This window comes from Melopsittacus undulatus, chromosome 4 (genome assembly GCF_012275295.1).
Source record: "Melopsittacus undulatus isolate bMelUnd1 chromosome 4, bMelUnd1.mat.Z, whole genome shotgun sequence".
Classification (NCBI taxonomy): domain Eukaryota; kingdom Metazoa; phylum Chordata; class Aves; order Psittaciformes; family Psittaculidae; genus Melopsittacus; species Melopsittacus undulatus.
In genome coordinates, this window is record NC_047530.1 from 85681268 (window position 1) to 85709170 (window position 27903).

At 34.9% G+C, this 27903-nt stretch overlaps 1 protein-coding gene across 2 annotated transcripts in view; it reads right to left on the minus strand.

Moving 5' to 3' along the window:
- Positions 1-675: 675 nt before the first annotated feature.
- PTPN4 (protein tyrosine phosphatase non-receptor type 4) overlaps positions 676-27903 on the minus strand; it is a 112214-nt gene continuing 84986 nt past the window's right edge. The window contains exons 15-28 of one of the 2 annotated variants that reach the window (XR_004549545.1): positions 27744-27902; positions 22704-22863; positions 20157-20240; positions 20015-20071; positions 18463-18619; positions 16790-16956; positions 16128-16218; positions 15980-16041; positions 15078-15224; positions 13429-13547; positions 12670-12798; positions 11085-11233; positions 9753-9888; positions 676-7230 (exon numbers count right to left, since the gene is read on the minus strand). Coding sequence is in view for 1 of the 2 variants with exons in the window: in XM_034061683.1 (XP_033917574.1) it covers positions 7144-7230; positions 9753-9888; positions 11085-11233; positions 12670-12798; positions 15078-15224; positions 15980-16041; positions 16128-16218; positions 16790-16956; positions 18463-18619; positions 20015-20071; positions 20157-20240; positions 22704-22863; positions 27744-27902 (1585 nt within the window). In the remaining variant the exon portion in view is untranslated. The remainder of the gene's footprint in view (positions 7231-9752; positions 9889-11084; positions 11234-12669; positions 12799-13428; positions 13548-15077; positions 15225-15979; positions 16042-16127; positions 16219-16789; positions 16957-18462; positions 18620-20014; positions 20072-20156; positions 20241-22703; positions 22864-27743; position 27903) is intronic. The other variant, XM_034061683.1, reaches the window with a different exon arrangement.

Genomic DNA, 27903 nt, shown 5'->3' on the forward strand with positions numbered 1-27903 from the left:
ACTCTATTCTAGTTTAAACAAATCTCTTCCTACTAAGTACCTGTTTCTCTCCTTGAATGCTTTCCCAGTAGTTTATCTTTTTGTACTGCAAAACCAAACACCCTGTTCTCACTTTAAACCCTGCATTAATGAGTAAAATTATGAAAATATGGGGGGGGGGGGGGGGAGGGGTGGTGGTGGTGTCTCTTTACTTTGATTCTCATCCCTCCTGACATTTTTGTCTTAGCTTTCATCATGTTTTCCTAGTTTTGCTTTGAACACCCCCTTGCTTTTTGGCAGCAAGTATTTCATCACAACTTTCCATCTGGAATTTTTGTTCATGTCAGTATTCCTCATACTCTCAGTTTTGTGATCAGACTATAACTTCCATTAAAAACAGTCTCCAAAACACTCACTGTGTAAGAAATAAAGTTATTCTTCCCTTAGAGCAAAACCTGCAGTATATATTTTCACGTAAAAATTTGGCTGATATGGACTGCTTCTTCTGTTCCCAAGCAATTTCATTCCTGATAACTCAGCATACTCTTCTAGTGCTCAATTCATAGGGCTCTATTTATGGCATATGATGCCAAAAAGTAAAACACAGGATGCACACTATCTGGCACCAGAAGTGTATAAAAGTAGCATAGCAAAACCGAGTGAACAGTACCAAGAAAATAGCAAAAAAATTAAAACTTTAAATTACTAAAGCACATCTTTATTTTGCAATTAAACAATTAATATCCACAAGTAAACTATATATATATTTTCAAGTCTGTACCTAGACAACTATCTGTCAACTGAAATTAAATATATCCACAAAATATGCATAACAGCATTTTTTCACATAATAGAATGAAATTTTTCTTAAGACTAAAACAAGACTTGTTAAATGTTAATTAGCATATTTATCCTGGGAACTGCTGGTTTTCGGTAGAAGTTAGTGTATCATTTTAATGGCAAGATATTTCATTTTATCAAAATGAAGACAAATACATAAGGCCCTTTAAAGCATACAGTAGCTGCAGTGACAAAAGATGAATTTATTTTCATATTGTCCAGTGTTGACCAATTTCAAGTTTCCATCATTTTTGATCAACCACCCTGGCTATTTAGCCAAGATGTTGCATTTAGGTTTGTTCTTTTTCCTCCCCCTCATGTGCTTTTAAACAAATTTATAGGCAAAAGTCTACTTATAGGAAGAACCTTCCCACCCCCAACATTAATAAAGATACACAAGAGTTAGTCTAAACAACGAAAGAGCTATTCAACTCTGAGATGATCACACTTGCAGTCCATCATTCAGCAGTATGAAATGAGATGAAATTTGGCAACTGAAAGCCACACCTGGAAATGCAAATTAATTATCAGAAGTAACTAGCAAAAAATATTGCCACTATCTGATTGCTAATATGATCTAAATAATAGTCTTCCCTTTGTATTTACATATAGTATAGCACCTGGTACAGGAAAAACCCCAAAACTTACACAAACAGCCCTGCCAAATTGATGGGTTAAAATGGCATCACTGGTAAATGAACCAAAGCAAATGGAAAACAAATCCAGCTACATTGGATAAAGTAAAACTTTTGTTTTCCTACCTTCATTTTCCTGTAAGATTATTATGGGTTGATACTGTGGTGCCCCAATGTATCGAGATAATTGCACTGGATGATTTATAGCCTCGTCTTTGTGGATATATTTTAGTTAAAGAAAACAACAGCTTAATGTAAACTGTTTAACCCTTTCACTCATGTCCTAGGCCCCTGGCCTAGGAGCAAAAGGGTGACAACTTCTTTAAACTTTGCTGTGCATTATCTTTAGTTATAAAAATTCAAATAAGTTAAGAAAAAGAAAATACTGATTTCCAGGTGATCTAATGTTAGAAATAAAGCTTAGCAGAAACCTTTACAGTAAACACAGCTAATCTGCAGCTAGCTGAGAGAGATCAGAGATACATTTACAAGTACCCTGTCATTTTTATTTGCACCATTTTTTCCCCCAGATGCAAGCTTTAGATTCTTTTTAAGACAGGAAAATTGACATGATAGAAATATTAATATCTATTTTCCGAGAGTCCCTCAGAAATGCAGGAGCAACAAACCAGAAATGGTTCAAACAACAGAAAACATTTGTAGCAGAGTGTAATCCGAATCATCTCTGTACAGAAACCCATTAAGCATCTCCCTCCAAACCCAATTTATTTTGTCCAATAGTTCAGTCAGTAGTAAGCATGAGATAAAGTGCTACTATTCAAACATCAAAACACTTTGAAAAAAATTGCCCTTTAAAAAGTGTAAGCTTGCTAAATATGAAATAACACAACCAACAAACTGTCAGCCAGCCTGTGAAACCATAGTTCATGCTACAGCAGACTAGAATGATAGATACCTCAGTGGTGGTTTGGTTTTATTGTTTGTTTGTTTGTTTTAAAATGAGGCTACAGTTTTGAAGAAATCAAAAAGTCAAAATCTTTTTAACTGGAAATTTCAGCATGTTTTTAAAGTGATTTATCTCAAATTCTCACCCCTGAGCTCTCAAAGAGCAAAATGTGCCTCAGCCAACAGCCAGAGCTTACAACTAATGCATCAGTTAAAACTTGTAGTTGGAGAAGCGAGAAGATGCACGTTACTGGTACCAACTAGCACAGAGGTACAATCCAGTGATAACAAACTGGCCTCCTCTGTAGACTGCTGAACAAACAAAAACCCCCAAACAAATTATCAGTTTCAATTGATAACTGCAGTGGGATAAGAGACTGGATAGAACAGTTACACTGAAACAAACCATTCTCCCCTTGTAACAGCTTCCCAATCACCCCTAATCATAATCCCTCTAATTTCATGCAAGGCTCACATCTAAGCAATGAGTTTGTTTTTACCAGACTTTGATACTGGATCCCAGCGCTGAATAGCAATGGAAAAGAACTTTTCCAGTCTCAACACAATAAGCAAAAGGTGGGTACTTAAATGAGCAAATGCACCCAGCCAACCTGGGGCCTGAAATGAGAGCTACAAAAAGACTACAGCTGACATTAGAGGGCACCATTCCTGTACTTTGTGGAAGTCTAAATGTGCAAAATTTTACTTTGACCTGTAACTCAATCCCTTCCTTTATCCTTAGGGCTGAGGGTCTTAAGATTGATCTCATAGTGGCTCTATAGTCAAAACTTTAGCACACATATTGGAAGACCTGCTTTTATTTGGAAATTGCTGGATCTGTACAGTTTTTCATGCTTGTGCCAATTCCCTGAGCCATCAAACATCACCCACATACCTGCATGCACACTGCAGAAGCATAAAAATACCACATAATTCAGCTCCACTGCATACATAGAGCTCCATCATATCTATGCCAGACCTTCCCTACTTCCCGTTGCCCTGGGCAGTGCAACTGCAGCATGTCTGCTGCATTTTAGCCCTTCAACAGGTACCACAAAGCTTTCTGGAAGGCCTTCATGGAAAGTTGCCAGCTACACAGGTTCCATAACTCTCATGTTCCTTAATCTCCCAACTGCTTTCTCTAATAGATGGTGTGCCAGACTGTAATCAGATATTCTAGAAGTAGTATTATTGCTTTACCTATATGGGACATAAGCTTTCAAGTCTTAACAGAGGAACATGGAAGACACATCAGCTAGCATTAAATGTAGTGAGAAAAAAAAATCAGGCTTTTTCATTAACTGGGAGAGAATACATAAAAATCAAATGCATAACAGCAGTTTTTTTACTGCTTAAGACTTGTAAGTTATTTAAAACCCCAAATGCTTCCCAATTCATGGTGAATTCTTCAGCTCTCAGTTACCTGGAGTATCTAAAGCAGTATTTCTCAAAGTGGATTGGCTGACAATCTGTAGGTGGTTTATTAAACAATACCTGCACCTTATTTCATATTTAGCAAAGAAAGAAAAAAGGCCCCTGAACACTTAAAGTCCCCACTAGAGCCCCAGGTATTTCTACAAAAAAAACCCCAAAACCTTCAAAAACACTTTAAACAAGAGATGGTAGTGGTAGCTTTCAATCCCAGCCTAAAAGGAAAACAAAAGTCTTAACATTATACATTGGCACAAAATTGTCATAATATTGCTCTTATTTACAATGGGTTTTTTTTGTTTTTCTTAAACTGGATTTGCATCATGGAAGTGTTACAAACATACTCTTTCCCACACCCACCCAACATTTTTCCTAATCAAATGGTATGAAAATAATTATTCATAAAATCCAACAGTCATAACACCAATCACATATAGGTCTATAAGTCATTATGTCTGAAAGATACATTCATGTTTTGTACAGCATGAAACATACAAAAACACTTCTTTAAAAACTCTTAAGGATGATACAGATCTTCATAACCCAATGTAAAATATTTAGCAGTTTTGCTTTTTTTTGGCCATATAAAAATATTTTAAAGGCCATTTATACCACAAGAGGCAGAAACATATGAACAGAAGTTTTATGGTGCAGAAAGGCTTCGGCACTATTCCCTTTCCCAATCAATATTTTGGTTACTACTATCCTGCCTTTGGAGAAGCCGAAAAGCCACTGAGTTGCTGATGGACAATTATCTAAAAATAGTTACTTTGTTCTGTTTTTTCCCCAGTGCAACTATTTAATACACTACAAATCCACCTAAGCCAGTGCAGAGAAAAATTTTGAAGAGAGTTATTATTCTTGCCTGTGTTTGTAATCAAAACAGTAATGACAGACAACCAATAAATATTCCACACTTAATTGTGGTATAAATGGGTCTTTTGAACTCAAAACTGCTTTGGCAACTTTACACAGGAATATTTACGTGACATACCAACACTATATAATGTTGATATAAACTCCCATGTCTGATTTCCCTTAGAATACATGGGCAAATGCTATTTTCATTTAGAACTTGACTATGAAGAAAATTTATTTCAATATAATGGATGAATTATTTTAATTTTTAGATGTTAAGTGCTCAATTTAAAATAACCTTCCAACTAACCAGCATCTCAGCTAATAATCTTGTCACATGGAAGTTAAAAAATTCTAAAGAGGAGTTTTCTTTTGTCGCAAATGGCTTAAAATAAAACCAAGATTAAAGCTACCTTATTACTCTTTTTCAGTTTATCAGAAGATTCTTGTAAGATTAGTTTTTCACTGAGGGATAATATTGATTTAAACATCAAATCTAGAAATACAAGTAACAGGGCCACAGGCCATTTAATATTATTTTGCTTTCTAAAAATATTTAAAACTCTATCTTCCATTTGGCATTGTGGTTCATGTTTATTACTAAGTCCTAAGCTAGGATTTCACTTTGCCTGAATCCCCTTTCATTAATAGTTCATAGCTGATCTGTTTCAAATGTCCATAGAACACAGTATATTATATAATATAATACTTCAATAGTTAAAAATTATTTAGTGTAGAACTTTCCATTTTAATTCTATGCTCTATATAGTTTATAACAAAATTTATTGGGTAAACATTTTCAGGAAACCAATACAATAAATTAGAACTTTTAAATAGAGGACACACAGTTATGTTGTCACAGGGCAGTCAAAGTGACTGATTTTTTTCTTACAGTATATTACACCGGATACCTGGCTTCTGACTTGGTTTCTCCTACACTGAAAAAATATTAAAAGTGGGACATTTATGTATCTTTAGAATGAGCTCAGATACTGTATCAGACATTTCTTACAAATCTGCTAGCTACTTAAATAAGAAGCAACCCATATTCAACTGGAACAATTTTGTACAAGCATAACAGAAGGCGACTGGGGTCATTATGGAATTAAAATAAAGTTCTGGGACAACTTCATAGTGTTCTCCTCCCTTCCCCCCAGCCAAGCAATTAAAAAATAAAATAAAATAAAATAAAAGGCAGACCTGTACGAACATGGCTTGAAATCAACTATGAGGACTTAACAAGTAATTGGTTAGCAGATAATGGAATTAAATAACATCTGATTGTAAGCTCAACTTAATTATCAGTGCTATTAAAAAGTTATGTTCTAATCGAGTAAGACAGCTATTCCCAATAAAAGGATAAATGGAAGTATCAGCTCCTAATGACCCTACCAGCATTTCATTGTAAGCTGCTAGTAAGTTACTAGTTGGAAGGGCTGAAGGAATGTGTCAGATTTTTCACATAATTACAGCACAGCAGCATACAATGCTCATTCATTAAGTTGGCAAAGGAGCTTTCGCTACCGAAAGCAGCACGCAGGTACTTGTATAAAGAAAGAGGGAATGGTATTTCCATGACCCCTTGTGGTAACATAGTCCAAGCACCAAGGGCCTTTTTTAATATGTGAACCCATTAAGATAAATATGACAGGACAATACCACCCCCACAGAATCATTAGTGCCTTTCACTGGATGTACACTGTAAGTCTCAAGGCACTTAAGGGGTTAAGACATAATGCATGCATTAGTTCCCATCATGTAATCTTAAGTCACACGAATCAGAATACACCAGTGTATGACACACAAGCTGTGTCAAAGAAATGCTGTTTATTTTTTTATATTTTTATTGTTATTATTTTGTACAAGATGCTGGTAAGTGGGCATTATGCAGCTACTGCTGGGTTAACACAGACGCCAGCTCTCCTCTAACAACCAGCTGGTCTCTAGTAAGGGTGTAGGACAAAGTGTGCTGCATCAGTAGGCAGTGTGTATCTATCTAGTAACAGCAATATTGCTAATGTTGTAAAAAACAAAACAGTGAGAGTCTGTACATAGTAAATAAACCTAGCACTGGAAAAAGACCATGGCTTAGTGTGTTTTTTTGTTTCTTTTTCATTTTAAGAGACATGGGTGTAAAACAGAGTGAAATAATTCCAAGCCTTGTTTGTAGCAATTCAATCAGAAGCGCAGTATATGGCACTACAACGAAATATCGTAGATTACCCTGAACACAATTAGTTCTTTCAGTTTATGGTTTGTTCGGAGCAAAGCACGAAAATAAAAGTCTTCAAACAGATGAAGGTTAGAAGAGTTTCAGAGACTGATTTTGTTTCAACATAAAGTGCAACAGTGCTGAAGTTTTCAAAGTCCTTTGTCAATTCTTTGCTGTACTTCACTATCATTTCCTGCAAGCAGTATTATGGCACAAAGAATGCTGCCAGTACATTATAGAGGACAGGATTCCTCAGTTGATATCCTGGGCATTTTTTGCTCTTTACTTATGCAGTGATGTTTGTAAAGGTTTAATAAATCCTTCTTCATACACCTTCAAAATAGCTTCACATACAAATCTGTATTGACTCTGAAAAGGAAAGTAAATTCAGTAAATTGAAAAGAAATGTACTTGAACCATGTCATTTGAAAGCAGAAAAGGCCTCTAAGATTCCCCCATCCCCTTCTCTTGATGGTCGAAGAACTGAGCTTCAAAGTCAGTTCAGCAAACACAAACCAGGGATTTTATATTGGAACATCTTGTTTCTCAACAGAAGAATGGGATGAACAGCACTTTGAAATACATAGCAAAAGTCATATCCACAAAACCAGTACTATTATTACAACATCACCTATTCAGTTATTTTCTGCTTTTCATTTCATTGCTCAAGTTTCATTGACCCAAGGTTTTCATTCACTTGGATTTAAAAGCTACAGTTTCAAAGGACTTTTTCATACTTAGATTAGTGCTGGCATGTTTCGGCACCCCTCTCTCAGAATCTGATGATAAAGAAAATTGTTTTATGTTTAAAAAAAAAAAAGAACTCCAGTTTGTTTACATTAGATGATGTCTAACTCTGCAATGTATTCAAGTCTCACACCTGCATACACAGAGGCCACTAATATATATGTATTTTAACACACAATTGTTTAAAAATCCCAACCGTAATCAACTTAGAATATAATGAAAATAAAATTAAATAAAGCCACTGTTTTGTAAAGCACTACAACTCTCACTGAACACTGCATAATGGTATGTATGCTGGTCAGAAAGCCTGTATATCTGCCTTTTTAGTGTTGTGGAATATTTCTCTTTGTGCAGTTACTAGTGATGTCGGATCTTTATGGGCACAGTGACAGATTTAGTAATAAAATAATTATTTACTGTTGCATGTATATTAAAATAGTTAAATTTATAAATATTTGTGTAAAATACTTATTTTGCCTCCAATGGCTCCTGAAGGAGACTCTGAACTCTCCTCTCATAGTACACACAGCAGATATTCATGCACAGGGCCATCTTGTGGACACTAAATGAATCTTTCAGGATATACAAATCGGGAAGAGAGTGCCAAGGGAGAAATTATAATAGATAATGTTTATGAAATCTTAAAAAACCAACCACTTCAAGTCTTTTATTATGCCTTCTCTCTCTGATGCAGTAAACACCTGCATTTCACTGAAGCTTGAAAATTCTGGTTTCCCTAAGAAAAATTGCTGTTAAAACCCTTACCATCAAACCTCCTACCTTTACTAATAAAATTCTCTTCCTCTCTGTATTTGCTAGAGAGATATGCTATTCATACTGTATAGTCATCACAAACAGCAAGAGCCACCCTTTATTATTTTTCATGTATGACCACTTTCTTCATCCTTCCCGTGCTAACTGAATAGTACAACTTTATTTCTAGTGCAACATGAATACTGGACAGCAGCACTGAATGAGATGACCTAGAAACCTAGAAACAGAGACCCATATATACTTTTTTTCAGTTTGAATACTCTATGAAGAACACAAAAGGTTTATTCAAATTTGATTATAGAGGGACATCAAAGGACCATTACCTTCAGGTAACTATCTTCAATTACCTTCAGGTAATTGTGAGAGAGAGTTGCTACTGGACCTAATGCCTTTTCTCCTTCTAAACACTTTCTTTTTAAATGCTACATATACTATGAGCAAAACTCTACAACTGAATAGTGATTTTAAAAAGATTAAAAACCCTGGAATGATTAGCTGGAATAGCATTAAGAAGCGATTCCTGAGTTCCTGGATAACTTGGAACAACCATGAATCTAAGCCCTTTGTTTTTAGAACACAGCTCAATCTTTTAAACCTTTTTAGATATTTTCTAAAAATCTGAACACTAACTACTCTTAGGTACACATGACTGATACAAATAAGAAGTTTCCAAATGTGTTCTAAAACATTTGCCATTTTGAAATATAATACATTAAAGCAACATCACAATTACCTCAAAAAGCCCCAAACATTACAGATCCAGGAAAAATTCTAGCATCTTAAGATGCACCAAATGTGAAGAGAACACCAAGAGAATACTGGTAGCAAGATACTTTTTTAGACTAAATAAACTTAAAATTACCAATATACCTTGATCAGATTGAATTTACATTGTTTTTAAAACATACTATTTTTCAGTCACTACAAGGCAGAGTTAAGTCTTGTTTTCATTACACCTAAGGCAATATTAAAATCATTGAATTATATCACTGAAGGTTTTCCTCGCATGTCTTAGATCTTTCCATGTTTAGAGTTTATACTACTCCCATTCTTAACACCTGGAATTAGGCTACTGCTGTCTCCACTGAGTAACTTTAACAGTACTGAAAATTGGCCTCTTGACATTAATTGCCAGGTATCCCTGAAACAGCTGCTGCTTTTTTCAAGTTTTCTTTATGGAAAATCTAAATTGTTGCTTTCCAATAGCCTTAGCAACTGACTCCTGCCTGAAGCCAAAGCTACAGCTGCACTGTGTAAAGGTGACCTCTTTGCAGTATGATCAACAGCAAGTATATTAAAAATCCATATAATTATATGACTAGATAATAGGAAATTATTCTGCAACACAGAACAGGAAGTATGATACTCACAGGTGTTTGGATCATCATGGCTCTTTGATCTCTCATGGTTCTTACAATATCTAATGGATAAACAGGCTGATTGCACTCAATAAGACACATAGCTGTCTCCATAGTGATAAGAACTCCAGTCCGTCCAATCCCAGCACTGAGAAAAAAACAAAAAAAATAACAAAATGGAAAATGAAACATTATGTCTGGAGCATAGTTCATACCTAAAGACTTTCCTTCTCAATGATTCGCACGACTGATCATTATGATTCCCATACTATTAGGGCAGGGATTGTGCCTGTCTCACTGGAAGCCTCCACCTGCCTGAAGAGCAAAACCAATCAGTGCAGAATTGTCAGTCCTTTGAAGAGGGATGGCCTCAACTCAGCCATCCACTTAAGCAGAATTTCCAAACAGATATTTTTGCAAATCATATTATAAACCACACCATTGTCTAGATGATAACAAAACACAGAAATACCTAGCATACCCTGTACACTTTCTGTCATTTGGCAATTACTGGAACGACCATTACTGGAATGTTGGGCTGATTTGATAAAGCCATGTTTATGTTCTTGAAATGAACCCTATCATCTGATTTCAGAATAGGGAATATTACAATTATTAGAAATCTCTGGAGGATGATAATAATGATGACATATGCTAACTTGCAGTCATTTGGTATTATTCATTATTATAGTTTGCTAATTAGGTATTTTAAAGGATTAACATTTTGAATTTTACTATACAAATGTAAAATGCTATTAAAAACTATTGCACAAGAAAAACAAACCCCCACATTTTGTGTATATAAAAATTTGAGAAACAGAGCAATTCTAATTCATGACAAAAGCGAATTATTAAGAGAAATGTGTCATCTTAATGTATGACATCAAAATATCATGCAGCCTGAGACTGTGGACTTGAGAGACTTTTATTTGATCATTGCATGTACCACCCATGTTTTCTGTGATTGATTATTTATACAGTTGTTCTGGAGTTTTGTAGAATAGTCACCATCAGGAAAAGGTTCCTAAATATCTGTTGCCATTTCCCTGAATCATTCTATAGACTGTTAGCACAAGCATTTAAACTGTAAACAAACCACAAAAAAAAAACCCCAAACCTAACAAAATCCCTGCAGAGATCAATGCATATAGATACTCAAAATTTTGCTTACTGACACATTATTAGTTTAAGGCAATTGTTTAATTTTAATGTTGAGTTTTCTTGTCACCCATCTCCAAAGCAGATACAATTAAATGTTTATTTACAACAAATCACAGAAAATCTATTTGTTGATAAACAACAGCAGTTTGATGATTTAATGAAGTTGGGAAAAAAAAGGGATACCTGCAATGAACAACAACAGGTTCTTCTCTGCCAGCCCTCTTCTTTCGCACAAGACACACAAAATCTAGGAAATCGCTAGAATCATCAGGAACCCCATGATCAGGCCATGCTATATACTGGATTTGGGTTAGTTGGCGGCTTTCCTCTTTCTAATCAGAAACGTAAGTTTATGGAGGGTAATTCAGGGAAAAAAAAGCATAAAAAATTATAATTAAAAAAGAATAATCAATGGTACATTTACAGCAACTTGAACCTGTAATAGAAGTGGCTTCAGGCAACTAGCAGCACTTTATTACTGCTAATCATTGCTCATCCTGGATTTCCTAATTACTTTTTTCCCTTAAACATAAAAAAGGCAATCCACAAATGTTTACATCTTCAACAGGTTAAAAATATTATGCGCCATGTAATAACAAAGCAGTTCAAGGATACCAATGATCTACCTGAATATTAGATGTACAAAAAGGTGGTCAAATTTTTAGCAAAATAAATTTAACAGAAAGAGGTACAATCTTACTAGATCAGATAACAGAACTGGGGTGGGAAGAGGCTGGACTTTCAGACATAAAAGCTTTCCTTCAGACGCTGTGTGAACAGCAGCATTGTCTTGGCTTTATCTGCGTCTCTTAATTTTATCAAGCATATACATAAGATGCAGAATGACTTTGTTTTCCGCTCTCTCTTGCCCCTTGCTCTAATACCACAAATATAATCTGCCTTTATTTAGTGGAAGGGACAGGCCATACCATCAGTGTAAAAGCATGATTTCAAAGATCAAGAATTGCCACATTTTAAATACCTTTTAGGCATGGAATCATTTACAGATTGTCACAACAGAACACAGGGAAGGATTTTTAACTGTAACCTAACTAAAAGGCAATTCTGTAAAACTGGCATCTCATCTGGTAACCCAAGCAGTGAGAAATTAGTATATGAACTAACCACCAGACACTCATTTCCAGACATTTCTGATATTGAAATGCTAGCTGGGGACACTCTGAAAACTACACATGCTCCAAGAATCACACAATGCATGTTCAAGAAGGTCTTTGTTTACCTATGGTCATCAATGCCAATTAATTCTCTCAGCAGGATTTATCTTCCATCTACTTGGACATACTCTTAACAATGGAATTATTATGATTAAGAATTGTTTGCCTCTACAAAGACAGAATTTCAGTTGTAATAATGAAATACTTCTAGTGGCTCATGTTTTGAAAACATCCAGAAAACAAGAAGTTCCTCAACTTCTTTAATTACTCTTTTTCTTTGGCCTGGGCATGAAAGACACCAGTAAAGACTTCTAAGACAAATTATACATCTTTTACATGTTTTAAACCCAATTAATATGATTATGGAAATTGAATCTTCGTGACATTTTGCTAGTGAAAGATTTATTATCATTCTAAGAGAATTTACACTAGGTAAGTACATGGCAATACAAGTAGTTTTCTACAGGCTTCTAGAAATAAACAGCTCTATGTGGATATGCCATGAAGCTGAAATGAAGGTCTCGCTAAGTAAGTTTTAGCTAGTCTGTAAGGATTCCACAGGTAAGTACTTTAGAAATATATTATGATTTTACCTCCAGATTAGTCAGTGTCATTTCTCGGAAAACATAAGCAGGATTTCCTTCTTCTGAATGGCAAGTAATCTGGAAATTCCCATATGATGAGCTTCCTGATGGCTCTGGCCAGTACTGGTGGCATTTAACCTAAAGTAAACACATTTTTAAAGATGCCTGAGATTCTCTACATTCTTTGTAGATTCTTTCATTCTCTACAGTTCTTTATACCTTTGTTCATAAAAGACTATTTTGATAATTTTGTAATTACTATTACTTTACTTACCAAATAGGCTGTGTTACCTAATTACCGTTAATAAAATATGGTATCACGGACATTTCCTGGTTCTGTTTTCAAGAGAACACATGCACCAGCTCTTGAGGTTAGTTTAACTGAAGATGGATGCCTTTAATTTTCATTACAATTTTAAAACAAAGTATATCTATAAATATTCCATCTTACACTTCAGTGACAAAGGTGCTGCTTTATAAACATTTCTGACCTCCAAAATCCTAATCTAATGTTCTCAAAGCACATTTATATGGAAAAAGAACAGATGAAATTAAAAAAATCCAGAACCAAAAGGCAATAAGCCACAAAAAGGTTGCTAAACTAATGAAGAAATTAGGGGGATGCAGAGAGTGGACTTCAAAGACTCCCAGTCAAGTCATTAAATGTGAATGAAAACTTCCAGCTACTAAGACTTTCACATATATTGCTTAAACGCCTAATTGCAGAGGTCATTTCAGCTCAAGTGTACTTTTGTTTTTCCAACCCACCTGGCAATTCTTTAAGAGCAGCCAGATTTGCAGACTTCCTGCTCCACTGAGACATCCCGGCATGCAGTGGGCTAGTGATGTCAGTAGCCTCATGATCAGCTTTAGAGCAGGGAGTCTGCCTATGGGTATAAGACAGATAAGTTCTTTTATTTCATTATTAAGCAGCTCTCCAACAAATATCATTACTGAAGGGGTGGGGGAACCTCAGAGAACTGCTACTGCAAGTCTGTTCTTAGCAGATCTGCAAAGCAAACTCAAACGAAAAAGCACACTTGTACTGAAATTCCCTCTAATCATGTCGATTTGGGAGCAGGCAGCATTATGCAAACACTGAGTCACTGAAAAATGGTTTAAAAATGCTGCAAGTCCCCTTCAATTATTTTAATTATATTTAGAGGCCTGACCTCTCAGAAAATATCTGGTTATTAAAAAGTAAAAATATATACAAAGAGCTGAACTATAGTCTGAGTTGATCACAACACCCACAACCTACCATAAATCCGTCATCAAAAGAAATCCTGAATGTGGAGAAATTCCACTACACCTTTATTCCAGAGTGTCATTTCTATCCACGCACTGAACCAGACAGTGCTATTGTGTGAATGCTCCAGACTCTAAACCCAGTAACTCTGAAATTACACTGTGCATATAACCAGATTTGATTCTTTTGTCTGCCTCCAAAAGACAGGGCTGCATAATAAACAAAGCTATTTAGGAGAAACTATAGCTTAAAAAATAAAACCAGAAACAGATCACAAAATACACCTGAGGCCTTTTACAGCACCATACACAAGTTGTTTTTATAAATTTATAACTCTAATTACATTATTTCCAGTACTCTGTTTTTACAGATATGGAAATTATTTAAAGGATAGGATTCTTTCATAGGATTAAACAACTGTTTACAGCCACAGAAGAACATTTCATGAAAAATTTTAGATTTCAAGCTTGTCAAGGATTCTCTTGAAGGCAGCCTTCAGACATGGGATCTTAACAATACAAAGCCTTAAAAAATTAAATTTCCTACATATCAAAGAACTAATCTAAAAAATTGATGAAACTTCTTGGAGTTTCTTCATTTGAAGTTTAGAGAAAAAAAGTACTATCATGGTAAATTCTAGATGCTTTTTACTTTACAGTAAAGAAGCCTAAAATATTTTAAGAAATATGTGAAGGCTTCAGAGTATTTCAGAACTGAGCAAAGTTTAAATATGAACTACTTTAATAATATCAGAAATTTAAAATGTAAGAGTCATCACTGTGACAGTACCAGTAATGCACTACCCTCTATGAAGAATCATAGAATGGTTTGGAAGGGACTTTCAAATGTCATTTAGTCCAAACTCCTGCAATAAGCAGGGACATCTTCAACTAGATCAGGTTGCTCTGAGCCCTGTCACACCTGACTTTGAATGTTTCCAGGGATGGAGCATCTACCATTGTTCTAGGTAATCTGTTCCAGTGCTTCATCACAGTCGTTGCAAAAAAGTGTATTCCTTTTATCTAGACTAAATATACCTTCTTTTAGTTTTAAAAAATTACCCCTTGTCATATTACATGTCATATTAGTATGTTCCTCTAATCTTTAAAAAGGCTAATCACCAACAGATTTTTAGAAGACTATACAAGTAAAAAAATCTTTTACTTACTCTGCCCCGTTCAACTTGAGTCGTTAACATTACAACCATAGATGAGCCTTGTTCCCAAGTCATCTGCCAAAAGTCAGGACAAGTGTTTGGTAATGGACCTTGACAAGCAATGTACTGGTTTATTATTGTGGAAGAAGGGATTTCCATCTAAGAGAAGACAAAGTAATTCTTTTAATGCTTACAGGAAATCAAAGCCAGGCATCAGATGTTTACTGTTTAGTAACTAACAGATTAAAGAAGTATCAACTATATTAACTCTGTTTATTACAAGTTATTAAATCTAGATCAGCACAAATAAAAATCTTTCAAAATGCTTCACACACCCAAGATACAAGTACACACCACATATTACCTGACAGGTATGTTGCTGCCATAATCACGATTAATTTTTGAAAAAATAAATGATAGAGCAATAGGCAAATATTTCAGGTGAAAATATTTCATGCTCTGTGGGTTTCTGACACTAGCTTTTAAAATGCTGAACTTGGAATTTAATTTAATCACACTTTTGTGTTCCAGAAAGGAAAAGTAAGTAGCTGTAATTTTGTTGTTACTGACAATGTGGAGGGCTGAAGGGATGAAGATGTAAAAGAAAGTGGTGCCAGATTAAACATTACTGATGTTGAACACTACTGCCACATTACTGCTTGGAAAGGAAATAATTCCTCTTGTAGAGGAAGCTAGCTTCTCTTACTGTTTTTTCTTTCTCTGGGATTCATTTATAGAAACACCTGCCAGACAACGTTACCAAATAAGTATAACAGGGGTAAATTTTAAACCATCTGACTACAGGTATATCAGCCATTCTAGTCACAACTAGATTTATGAAAACTTTTTTAAATCAACTTCATGGAAAAACTGCAAAATTATTTCATTTTTCAGCTCTGAAAAATGTCACTCACATTTATGTAATTTGCATTGATGTAATCTTCATTACTTTTTAAAATAACCCGTGTAGCATCATCTGAAAAAAAAATTAGAAATATTGTTACTTATTTACTAACCACAGTAAAATATTTTTAGAGCACATATACAAACACACATACTTACAAGGCGAAATGTCTCTGTATCTATTTTTGGAAATGTTTTGAGGTAATCTGGCACAAGACATTGTCATTCCAGGCTTTTTCCTATACAATTGCTAAAGACAAAACCAATGGTCAGATCATAATAGATGCAAAAGACCTGTTACTTTATTATTTGCCTAGGGGTACTTTTTAGAACATAAACTACTGAGTAACAGTAGCTTCAACACACATAATAATATACTTTTCAAAAGAAAGCACTATGAACTTAGTTATGCTGTGGGATCACTGAAAACGATCAAGATGTCACGATCTGTTTGAAGACACTGTTACAGTAAATTAGATGTGGAATGAAGGTCTGACTACAGAACACATTTTGGTTTACATTTTTCAGTTTTCATCTCTGTGAAAGCATTTTATAAGCATAGGTCCCTCATAACCACAAAAATCCGTAAGTAATCAATAAAGCTATTTATAACAATACCAAAAACTAGTATTAGGATTATTCAGTGCCATAAATTTGCACATACAACACAGGATTGGATTTATTTTGGTTGGGGTTTTTTTTTTTTTGAGAGCACAAGATGCTAACAAGATGCTGACTCTAATGAAATTTAATTGAAAGCCTCTCTTCTTATATAATTTCTTAGAACTGTAGCACACAGCTACAGGCAACATGGTACTCACATCAAACTGAGCCAAAACAGTTCCAGTGATAAGCCCCTCTGCTAGCTGAATCATGGATTCTCTCAGAGCATTATCATCCTGATGGACACCATCAAGTGGAGATTTCTCAGGGATGTACTGGAAGTCAGGCTCACTCTCCAGCTTCTCTTCCACAACATCATAGACAGCTGTAGCAAATAAAGGTATGAACACTCTGACTGAACATGCTGTTTGGCAAGCAAAGTTAACTCTGCATCATTTGTTTAAAACAGCACAACAAACAAGTGTTTCTCCTTTAGAAAAGTCCACATTTGCTAACACACTGATTTTAGCCCCCATCAGCAAGTAGCCTTTACTGATTATTACAATCCATGACAAAATATTTTTTTGTTTAATAGTAATTTTAAGTGAAAGCACATCACTGTTAAAATTTGATGAAAATCTGTGTTATGCCCTACCTTCTCTGATGTAACTCCCTAACTTCAGATTCTCACATCATGCCTCTGAAGTCATTATAATTGCATTTACACATTTACTTTTAACTCATTTTGAACTGATTTTAGGCTTCAGCAACTAGCACAAGATGTGCAGACCACCTGAGAAAACAGCATTAATATATGCCATTATACTGCTACCAAAACTGCTTGCGTGCCCTGCCTATAAACAAACAAAAATAATATGCAACTACTACTACACATAAGAGACATGCTGTTCAAAAGCCTGTGTTTAAATGATATCTCATGACCATGAAGGAAAAAACTGGCAACTCCTCACTTCTACAACTCAAATGTTTTTATCCAAAATACAAAGATAATTAACACACAAGGATAACTGTTTTAGTAAATTTGTAAACAAAGCTAACAATTTTATCTGAAAAAGAAAGTAAGCACACAAAAGCTGCAAGAGAACTTACACATGGAATAAGAGAACAAGTAAGTGGGGAGTGCAAATAAATGAATAAAGCAAAAATTGTTTATGAGGTGGCTGAGGTATTCTCCTAAACTAATTTAAATTATTCCCATTAAACATCATTATTTTTCATTTTATTTTTTCCCCTGCAATTGTATTATAATTGGGATATGCAGCTGAATTAAATCCAGTGACCATCTGCTGGCAATGCTCCAGCAGGGTATTTCATGAATATAATGCACAAGCTGTTGTTTAGACTCAATTTCTAGCACTTTCTTCTACTGAGTCTCATCAAGTAGAAACATTACCAGTTGTTCTAGATTGTTTTAAAAGTATATAGAAGGATTTTGCTTATATAGACCTCCAAAGCCACCTAAACATGGGGTGCTTAGTGAGGAGTTTTTTGTTCATTTGCTTGTGTTTTATTTTCCTTAATGGAATAAAAGCAACCTCAGAAATTGCACTCATTTTCCATACAGCTTTCTGTACATTTTTTTCAATGAGAGTGAGAACAAAATTTAAATTAGCTATCAGTTTGAAATATTTGATCTCTGACTTTCCTGTTAATTTTCAACACTTAAGTTATTATGCACAGCTCCTTAGAGTAAAGGACTGATCAAGATTTCCGCAATACATTGTGTTGCTGCAACTCTGTTTCAAGGAACGGAGCTCTTTCTTAACAATGATGTTAAGCATTCCATCTCAGGACACAAAATGGAGCTTAGAAAATGAAAGCAAGCTGTGGATTTATTAGTTTTTCTTATTATTATGTATAAATCACTCACCATTGGGTCGAACTAGGAGCACAAGTTCCCCTGAGTGTCTCTCACAGCTAGCTTTAATAAACATAACAACTTGGTCATGGGTATGTTCTGCTATATCCCTGCCGTTAATCAGTACAACCTGATCCCCTTCATTCAGACGAGGGACACAGAGATCAGCCTGCAAAGTAGAGGAGGAAAAAAAGTAATTAAAAAAAAATCTGTAAAAACAAGCCATTTCCAATTTCTCACCTTAAAATAGCAACTTAAAGTAACTATATGTAGGGACTTGACTCTTAATAGCTTAGTTGCTACGGTTGCTGCTTTGTATTCAAATGACAAATTTAAGTGTTAAACAATACATAAGACAGTGTCATTCACATGAATAAATCCATTTGCATCTGGGAGGTGACTGTCATTGTAACATGTCCTTCAGCAGCTGTTACTCCACTCCTCGGGTTGAAGTAGAAAGTTCAACTGTTTAAATCACATTTTTGTAGAGGCAATTAAAAAGCAGGATGCTCCTATCTTTGAAGAGAAGGGAGTAACATGGCAAAGCCTTGTCCAAATCAATTTCACAGGCTTAAATGCTTCAGGTGTGAAATGCTGCAATTGTAATGACAAGACTAAGACAAGGCCCGAAGACAATGCACAAATCCCAGTAATCCCAGAGAGAGGAATCAGGTAATAAAAGTCACTATTATAATCACAGCCTAAACACTGCTGCAGAAAAGAAAGAGCACATGCCATTACCAAATACCTTGTTCTTAGAGAATGGATGTTTAAAGTGTTCAGTCAAAATTATTTATGTTATTAAAGATTTCAGAAATAATAAATAGAGACAAAAACAATGCTCTTGGCAAACATTTGAATAGTTTCAAGTAGTAAAAAACCAAAATTTAAATTAAAAAAAAAAAGCTGTACTTCTTACATGTTAGTAAATAAATTGTTCACTCTAAAAGGTATGAAAAGAGCTGACTCCTCTCAGCTGAATACCAGGTCAGTATTTCTGGCAGTCAACTGACAAAATATTGTGCCTTGTTTTAAGGCACTATTGATAGTCACAAAGCACCAGTAACAACAGACAATCAGACCTGATGAATGATTCATGATGTCTGATTTTAGTATAACTCTTGGCTTTATTCAGCTACATCTGTCACTGAAATGAGAGATTTGCTATTTCAGTTATTTTAAACATACTAAAAGATTCTTTCTGTATATAATTTATGTGAACTTACATGAATGCCTGTATTTAGAAAAGGTAACCAAGTAAATGTATTTTTAGGATAATGCAGCTCAAGAAACAGCACATACTGAACATCTGAAACTCCTTGTAATTTTCAGGAATTAAGCGTAGTTTCAGTAAAAAAAAAAAAAGTATTTCAGATGACTGAAGAACTTTAAAAAATGTTATGTAGTCCCATCAAATTCTTACTAAACATAATTTGCTTTGCTATGGTAATATTGGAGCACAAGCTATGATTTTCATAGGCAGTTATGAAATAAATCACAGTTTTAAATGCATACTTTAAAATACACAGGTATTGCTACCAAGTTTGATTTTTTGATAACTTACAGGTGTTCCTGGAGCTACCCTGGACACTATTACTGGCATCTTCTGATCATATCCACCCTTTAAAAACAAATTAAGTTAGTAATAAATCACAAATGTCAGAAAATAACCTTAATAGACATGAAGGGAATAGATGTACTGTTACCTTTACATTGAAGCCAAACCTTCCATTTTCATCTGGTTTCATTCTGATCATAACAAGATTGTCATGAGGGACACCACCATTGGGCTAGTAAACAAAGATTATATTATATTAACATACATATTATTAGTAATTAGACTTTGAGGATACTGTATGTAATAATTTTGAAGTTTCCTCATCAAGTAACCATTCCTGGACCCTTGAGAAAGCATCAGGTACTGATACAAATGGTCTTATCTTGAATTTTGCATAGAAGGGAAAAGTTACACAATTAGAAGTCTTGGAACTGGCTGCCCAGGGGAGTTGTGGAGTCTCCCTCTCTGGAGATGTTCAAAACCCACCTGGATGCATTCCTAAATGACCTGCTTTAGGTGGCCCTGCATTGGCACAGTAGGGTTAGACTAGATTATCTCCAAAGGTCCCTTCCAACCCTAACCAGTCTGTAATTCTGTGACATAACTTAAAAGTGTGTTCGCTCAAAGTAAGAAACAGAATCACAAAAGACTAATTTGCTCTGACAATTTCAGCTGCTTGCTTTTCAGTTTCATTCTTATCACACACCACCTTTAAAGGAACTACCAATAAACTGAGGAATATTAAATACTTTTTAATCTGGAAAAATCAACTTAGTGCCATTGAAGTGATTTTGAGCTTACACTTAACAATATTTATTTCATAGAGTAAACATCAGCTAGTACTTCTATAGTTTCTATGGAGAGCATGTGAAGTATTATTAAAGAAATTTGTTTCAAGCCAAAGCATAAAACTGATATTCTGAAAGGAATAAACCAAACAAAAGAACTTCTTACAACAAACATTCCTACACCTAAGAATGATCAAAATCTGCAGGCTCAATAGGTAAAAGAAGCCTGCTCAGCTTGGCTGTTAAACTGAATTTCAGGTGTTTCAAGCTCTTGGTTAAAGCAAAAAAACTCCCTTGAACACATTCATAGTAATGAAAAGATGAAAAATTTGGGGAAGGAGAGGAAAGTGGCAGTGTAAATTATTGATAAGAAAGGTGTTTAAGAAGGAAATTCAACAGCTAAATGAAGTCAAAGTGGTGAGAGGGTTTCCTAACAATATCTGAGACAGAGTAGCAGAAGTGGCGCAGAAAACTGAAGTGTATTCTGGTCAGAAAAAAAACAAACCACAACAAAACCTAACCCCAAACACATTCCAAAACTTAAATTCATAACTTCACAAAATTTCATTCATGCTGCATTCCTTCTTCTCTAATAAGCGAAATAAAAAGCCATCAGCAGAGTAAATCAGATCTTCAATTACAACAGCGTACTGCCTTAAGCAAGACTGCATAAATGTGGCCCACTGGACCACAGAAACAATCACACTGACAATGCACAGAGAGAAAAGAATCTCATTCTCACACGGCTGTGTTGGTTTTGCAGAACTAAAAGGAGTTAAAAAAGAACAACTGGAAGTTATTTTTGTCAATTTGGTAAAGATAACTGAATGCAAGGCAGAAAAACTTGATGAGTAAGCTAGTGTTAACTTCCAAGACAGAACAGGACTTTAATATGACTCAGGTAAGCACTGACGGATGACAAAGCTGTTTAAAGTCTGCAAATTTTTCTGCAACATTCCCAAAATGCTCATAAACATGCAAGTCACTTTGTGAATTTTATTAAAGCCCCCAGTATGAAATTAAATACAGGGTTTATGAGAATCTTAGCTTTATAACAAGGCCTGAGAGAACACCCTAGGCTTAGAGCTCAGAATGCAAATGAAAATAAACCAAAGGCATTTCTAAAATACCAATTTTGGGAGCTGACTCATAATTTTGAATGTCTGACGTTGCCAAAGCTTTTTATGCAGTATTTGCTACATGTGGATTTTAAACAGTTTTCCCATCCTGCAAAGTATCTCCTGTCCCTGGTTTTTATCACTATAAAACCAAGAACCACTTGAAAACTTCTGGAGGGACAGAAGAAAAACTCACAAAAATGGTTAGTGAGATTTCACCTCAGTCACGCAATAATCAAGTGACTGATCTTGACTCATCTAGCATGTGCTTAAGTGTGGAAAAAGAACTTATTCTTTGATTTTTACATTTGTTGTCACAGGTAGTCTTCCTAGAGTCTCTTCCTCAGAAATTCTGATGAGAAATGCAACCAAAAGATTCAAGAAACCTCTCCTGACAAAATCACTTTAGAGTTGATAGGCACTTTCAGTTTCAGCTTTTTGATATAAGCTAGATTAAACACCAGTGGTAGGGTCTACAGTGTCGTCTTTAAAACTGACAGTAAATGACGTCTTAAAGAAGAGGTTAGTTAGAAATTTCTGCACATGCTGAAAAGTTAATATCCAAAATGCTTACATATCCATCAAAATGTAAGTTATTTGATGACAACTGACAAAGGACAACACCGGCAGGTGGAGAAAATAGTGGGAGCTAGCAAAGAGACAGTATATATAATGGAATTGCTGCAGTGTAATGCACAAATGTAAGAGCTCTCCGAAATGCAACAGAAAAAAAGTAGGACTACCATTCCAATAAAAAGGAGAATAGTTAAACTGGATCCAAAAACTTACTGTGGATTTTTCTGGTGATGCAGGAACATCAAATGTTTCATTAATATGGTTATCCAGTTCTTGCTGTGAGTGCGAATGATGAATTTGGTTCCAACTGTTCTTTTTAAATTGTTTGGGTGGTAATGCAGGAGGCTGCCCATCTATAGGAGTTTCTTGAGATCTAAATACCAAAATAGAAGTATGAAGTGGAATGATCATGAGATATTGACAGTTCTTCCAGGGCTCCAAATAAACTGAAAATGCTGAAAGAAACTCAAGACTTTGAGAACTGAATGTCTATATGTATTTTTAGAATCACAAGAATGCACTGTGGTAGAATATACTGGAAGTGTATGTTTGGACATGTTGCTGTTTTTTTCTTGACAAATAACTGTACACAGAACCAGTAACTTCCATCTTTTACACGACTCTTTTTTTTAAATGGTTTGAATATCATCAACCCATTTTATGCTGAACTATTGTAAAATTCACTGTAGTTATACTCTGCACACTTGCTAAAAAACCCCAAAAAAATAAAAGATATGTCACTTAAGTTTTCCTCAATAAGTATATCAACTAATTTGCATCTTAAATTAATGCCTGCAATTTAAGCTTTAAACCCAGAGACAAGCAGCATAACCAATTTCTGGTTTTTTATCTAAAAACAGGAGGATTGCAAGCTGAAGACAACTGTCTCCCTGCATTTATTTGAAATGCCCACTGGAAATGAGAGTGTTAAATTTTAATTTTTCAATTAAAAGTATATGTGTGCATTTGAAGAGAGCTTTGTTTTTTATCCCCCTTTGAAACATCCACAGCTTTGAAACACTGTAAAAACTCATTCATTGCATGCATTTTTAGTTGAGTTATAACACCATTACTGAAGATTAAATAGCAGAAAGTTCTATTTCTGCTTTAGAGCAGCAAGCACTCTACTGCAGATTAATAAATATGCTCCCTATGTTTATGTATAATACGAATAATTTCCTTTATTAGTCCTTTTGGAATAAAAGCTTAACTGTATAATTTGTATTACATAAATATATGATTCATCTTTCATTATATGGTTTTATATTTAAGAATTAAGAAGAACATTTTGAGAGGCCCAAAAAAGCAGTTAGCACATAGTTCCCATTAACTTGTTTGAATGCCAGTTTCTAAATACCAGCATGCTTTCCTCCCCAGTAACCACATTAAAAGTTATTATTAAGTCATATAACAACTTAGGACAACAGCCCACTGATACTAGTGGCAAATCCAAAACCCACTAAGAATGAAGTTACAGGTTACAGCTAAATCTAGAGAGCATGCTACCACCAAAAATGGGTGCCTCCATTCCTTCTTTCACACACACCCATAGCCCCTTCCTTGAACCATTCTGGTACTCCTCCCTTCGCTAAGGCAGCTCACCAAGCAAGCAAAAGTATACTGATTTTTTTTGGACAAGGTTGGGTAGCTCTCTGCTTGTTCAACAAGGAGAACTGGTTTATCACAGGTCGACCACTGCATGGGGAGGGAAGTACACTCCCAGACACCAAAAATAGAACACTGACCCTTTCGTTATCAGCAAGCTGTAGTGATAACTCATTGCATAGTCTCTCTCTCTCTAAAAAGCACAGGGAACCACGTGAGTAGTCCTACTGTATTTAACTGATCTAGCCACAGTAAACTGTTCGCAGAGTAAGACTCCCAATATGAAGCATCACAGCATTTCAAGTTTCTGCAAGTTCAAAAACTGAAGGCACAAATGAAATTCCATACAGTGTAACATGTTTCTATGCAGTAAAAGAAAGCCTGATCCCAGATTCATGTTTTCAATTAAAAAGTCAGATCACAACTGTCTACAGTGATTTAAAATAAAGGTTCAACCTTTCAAAAAGCATGAAAACTGAACTGGAATTAGAACACTTGACTTTGAAAAAACGTTTTCCTTTTCAGTTTTAAAAATCCAGTAAATTTTCTTATAAAATATTGATAATTTTTTTTGTCACTGTATGAAACAGTACATTTGAAAAGATCCTAAAAATATGTTTTCCAATATGCTTCTGCTTAATTTCTACTTTCAGAAAATATTCTTCTGTCATGCAGAGTTAGAAGAAAAAAAAAAAAGACTATTCAGTATCTTATGGCTGAAAAACTTCATGTTCAAAACACACTAGGGAGTAAAAATAATAGACCTAAACATTTTCAACACAAGTTATAGTAAAATATACCATACTTTTTATTTTTCAGGATAAGCAGCTTTTCTAACTTAATCTTTGTGGAGAAAGAGATAAAATATGATTACCAACATTTGCAAAATGAACTTTCAAGGCAGCTATAAACTATTTAGACATTGACACAAAGGTCAGCCAGAGCTTTTTAACTGCCTATGCATTTATTCATTCAAGTCTGCCCAGCACAGATTATTCATCCTTTTAAGTGAAGGGCAACATAGCTATGGATTTTCCCGTGAACAATTACTCCTGAGAGTTTTAAACTGAATAAAAAAGGAACAGAAAACATGAGTGTAGAGACAAAAAGTCATTCTGATAAAAGCAAAAGATGGGATCTTGTGTTTGACTAGATGTCTGTACATTCATGACAACAAACACAAATAAATTCCTACCAAACATACAAACTTCTAGAAAAGATTTGAAAAGTTACTTAAATGAGCGTTTTAGAAGCAGCAATGCAAGTACTGTAATATATTAGCATAATGAATTGTGAGAACTAACAATCAAGCCTTGGGCAAAAACTTCATTGGCTTTATATTTGCCCAGTCAGCTTTTAATTTCCTTATGAATGCCTAGACAATGGCAGTGAAAGGAGCCTATTTTGCACGCAAAGCAGCTCTCCCTTACTGCATTCAGCAATTTACATAATAATAAAATAACACACAAACCCTGGCACTGACAAGCTTGGGGTATTTTTGTTACAGATATCCAGTCTGACCTTTTAAAATATTAAGCAAAAGTTTCATACCCCCCACTCCCAAATTTATTAAACTAGACACATATCACTGCTTTTGGAATTTAAGGTTATAATTACCTCAGGGAACTACAAGCAGCTTCTCTCAACTGAGTTTTGAATAGCATAAGAAGGTGAAGAAAAAAATATAGAATTCAAGGTTGTATTAGCTAAGCTATAATATTCTTCTAAATACTGCACTGAAACTTCTATTTCTTTTGCTATGTTGACTCCAAATTCAAAAAGATCACGAAACCCAACACCTGTCTGGTTACCTTCCCTTTATTACATGTGCAAATTTGGTCAACACAAAAAACTTCCCAACAAATTAGTGGATGGACTACTCAATTGTTTTTTTCCCACTCAGAAAGGTCAAACTGTTTAAAAAACAGGTTTTTTTGGACTCAAAACCAATACAGTTTTAAATTATATAGCTAATATGAACTTCATGAGTACTATTTTCTTTCACAGATCTTGAATCTTAAATCAGCATAATCTGAAACTTTCAAAAGACCCTAATGGTGTTCATGTTTTTTTGACAGTGAGTGTCCTCATTCAAGAAAATACCTTATGCTAGATAACTACACTGGTTTAATTAAATTAAATTCCACTTTAAAGCTTCCAACAAAGGAAAAAAAAAAACAAAAACAAAAGCCAAAGCTTAGTGACAGAAGAGCAATACTTCTGTGTGGGTATAAAAAGTGCAAAATAATGAAAAAGAACACCATAGTTGCATAACTACTTTACAAAACCACTTCCTTTCTTTTAAGACCCATTTCCATGGCAACTTACACAAGAAATCAGGTATTAAATAAACAAATCCCAAGAACACTCAGGAACATCTTTTAGAACTTAAAGGCATATGAATAAAAATACACTATTTAAGAACTGTGCTTACTTGATTGTACCACTCTACCATTCAGTGTTTCCCATAACTGACTTAAGTTGGAAGTCTTGAAACAGAAGGAACCTGACCTTGTGTGGCTTTTGTACAGCAAAACTCTAATATGAGAAAAGATTCACAAGCATTTCAGAGTTTTGAGACTCCCCTGACGTTGCTAAAAAGCCACCAAAAAAAAGGGGGGGGGGGGATTTTAGATTAATTAGGCCAAATTACCGCCTTATAACTCTGAAAGCTAAATAACCAGGTGATGGTGAAATTATAACTATTGTACCCTATCATAAAAAATATCTTGTGTTTTACAAAACTTTTAAAAATTTGGTATTCTATTTCCCTCCCTGAAGCTACTCACAGCTGTTAAAACTGAAGGTATAGTCCAAGCAAAGCTGTTGAATTGTGTCAAATGCCTTCCCAGAATAATTTTTCTCAGGACATACAGTCTTTTTATAAACATGTAGTTACGTATGTGCTATTTTTAAATTCACAAATGTTTTTAAACAATTTGCACAATTTCCTAAGAGAAATTATATAAAATTATGAGGGCAAGTTTAGCATCACATGTATAGCTCTATATAAAAAGGTACAGTGGCAGTGTTAATACAGTGTACATTGTGCACCTTCTTGCCCCAATTCATTGCTGTCACAAGTAACTGAGTATTTCAAATATTCAAATAATTCAGTATTTTGTTTGTCATCCTTCTGAACTTAATAACAGGTTTTATTTTGCCCACTATAGCATAGCAAGCTTACAGTTTCAAGAATAATCAGCATAACAGAAGCCTGACAGTGCTATCTTAAAGATATTCTATAATAATACACAAAATGTACTAAGAGTCTTAGAATGCTGGGGTGCTAAAAAGGTATTTTGGCAAGTAATTTTTAAAGCTCACTCATACTTCTGTGCTTGGACAAAAAGCAAAATTTTCAAACTCATGGGAATTAAAAACTTCTATCACAAAACAGTTCTATGAAAAAAGTAACTTTCACTTCCACATCCAGACACTGATGGTTATGTTACAGCAAATCTGTGTTTTGGCTGGGTGGGGAAGGTACTGTAACCCTTCACCAGGAACACGTGAGATATAGGTCTTCTGTATCACTTAATTTTCAGTAAGGCTTCTACTAATACTCCAGAAATAACAGCTACCTTTTTATTAGATTTTCTGGCTCTCCCTGCATGCTACCTTACTGCAATGACCAACAGAACTTACGGTGATGATTCCAGTATGATGCTATTAGCCTGGGTGGAAGACGGAGATCTGTGATTTACAAATACTTCACTTGGGGATGTGTGAACTACATGGTCCACTAAATGTCCAACTGATGAGGGTCGTAACCGTGCTCCTTCTTGAGTGAAGGCAGAGTTTCGAC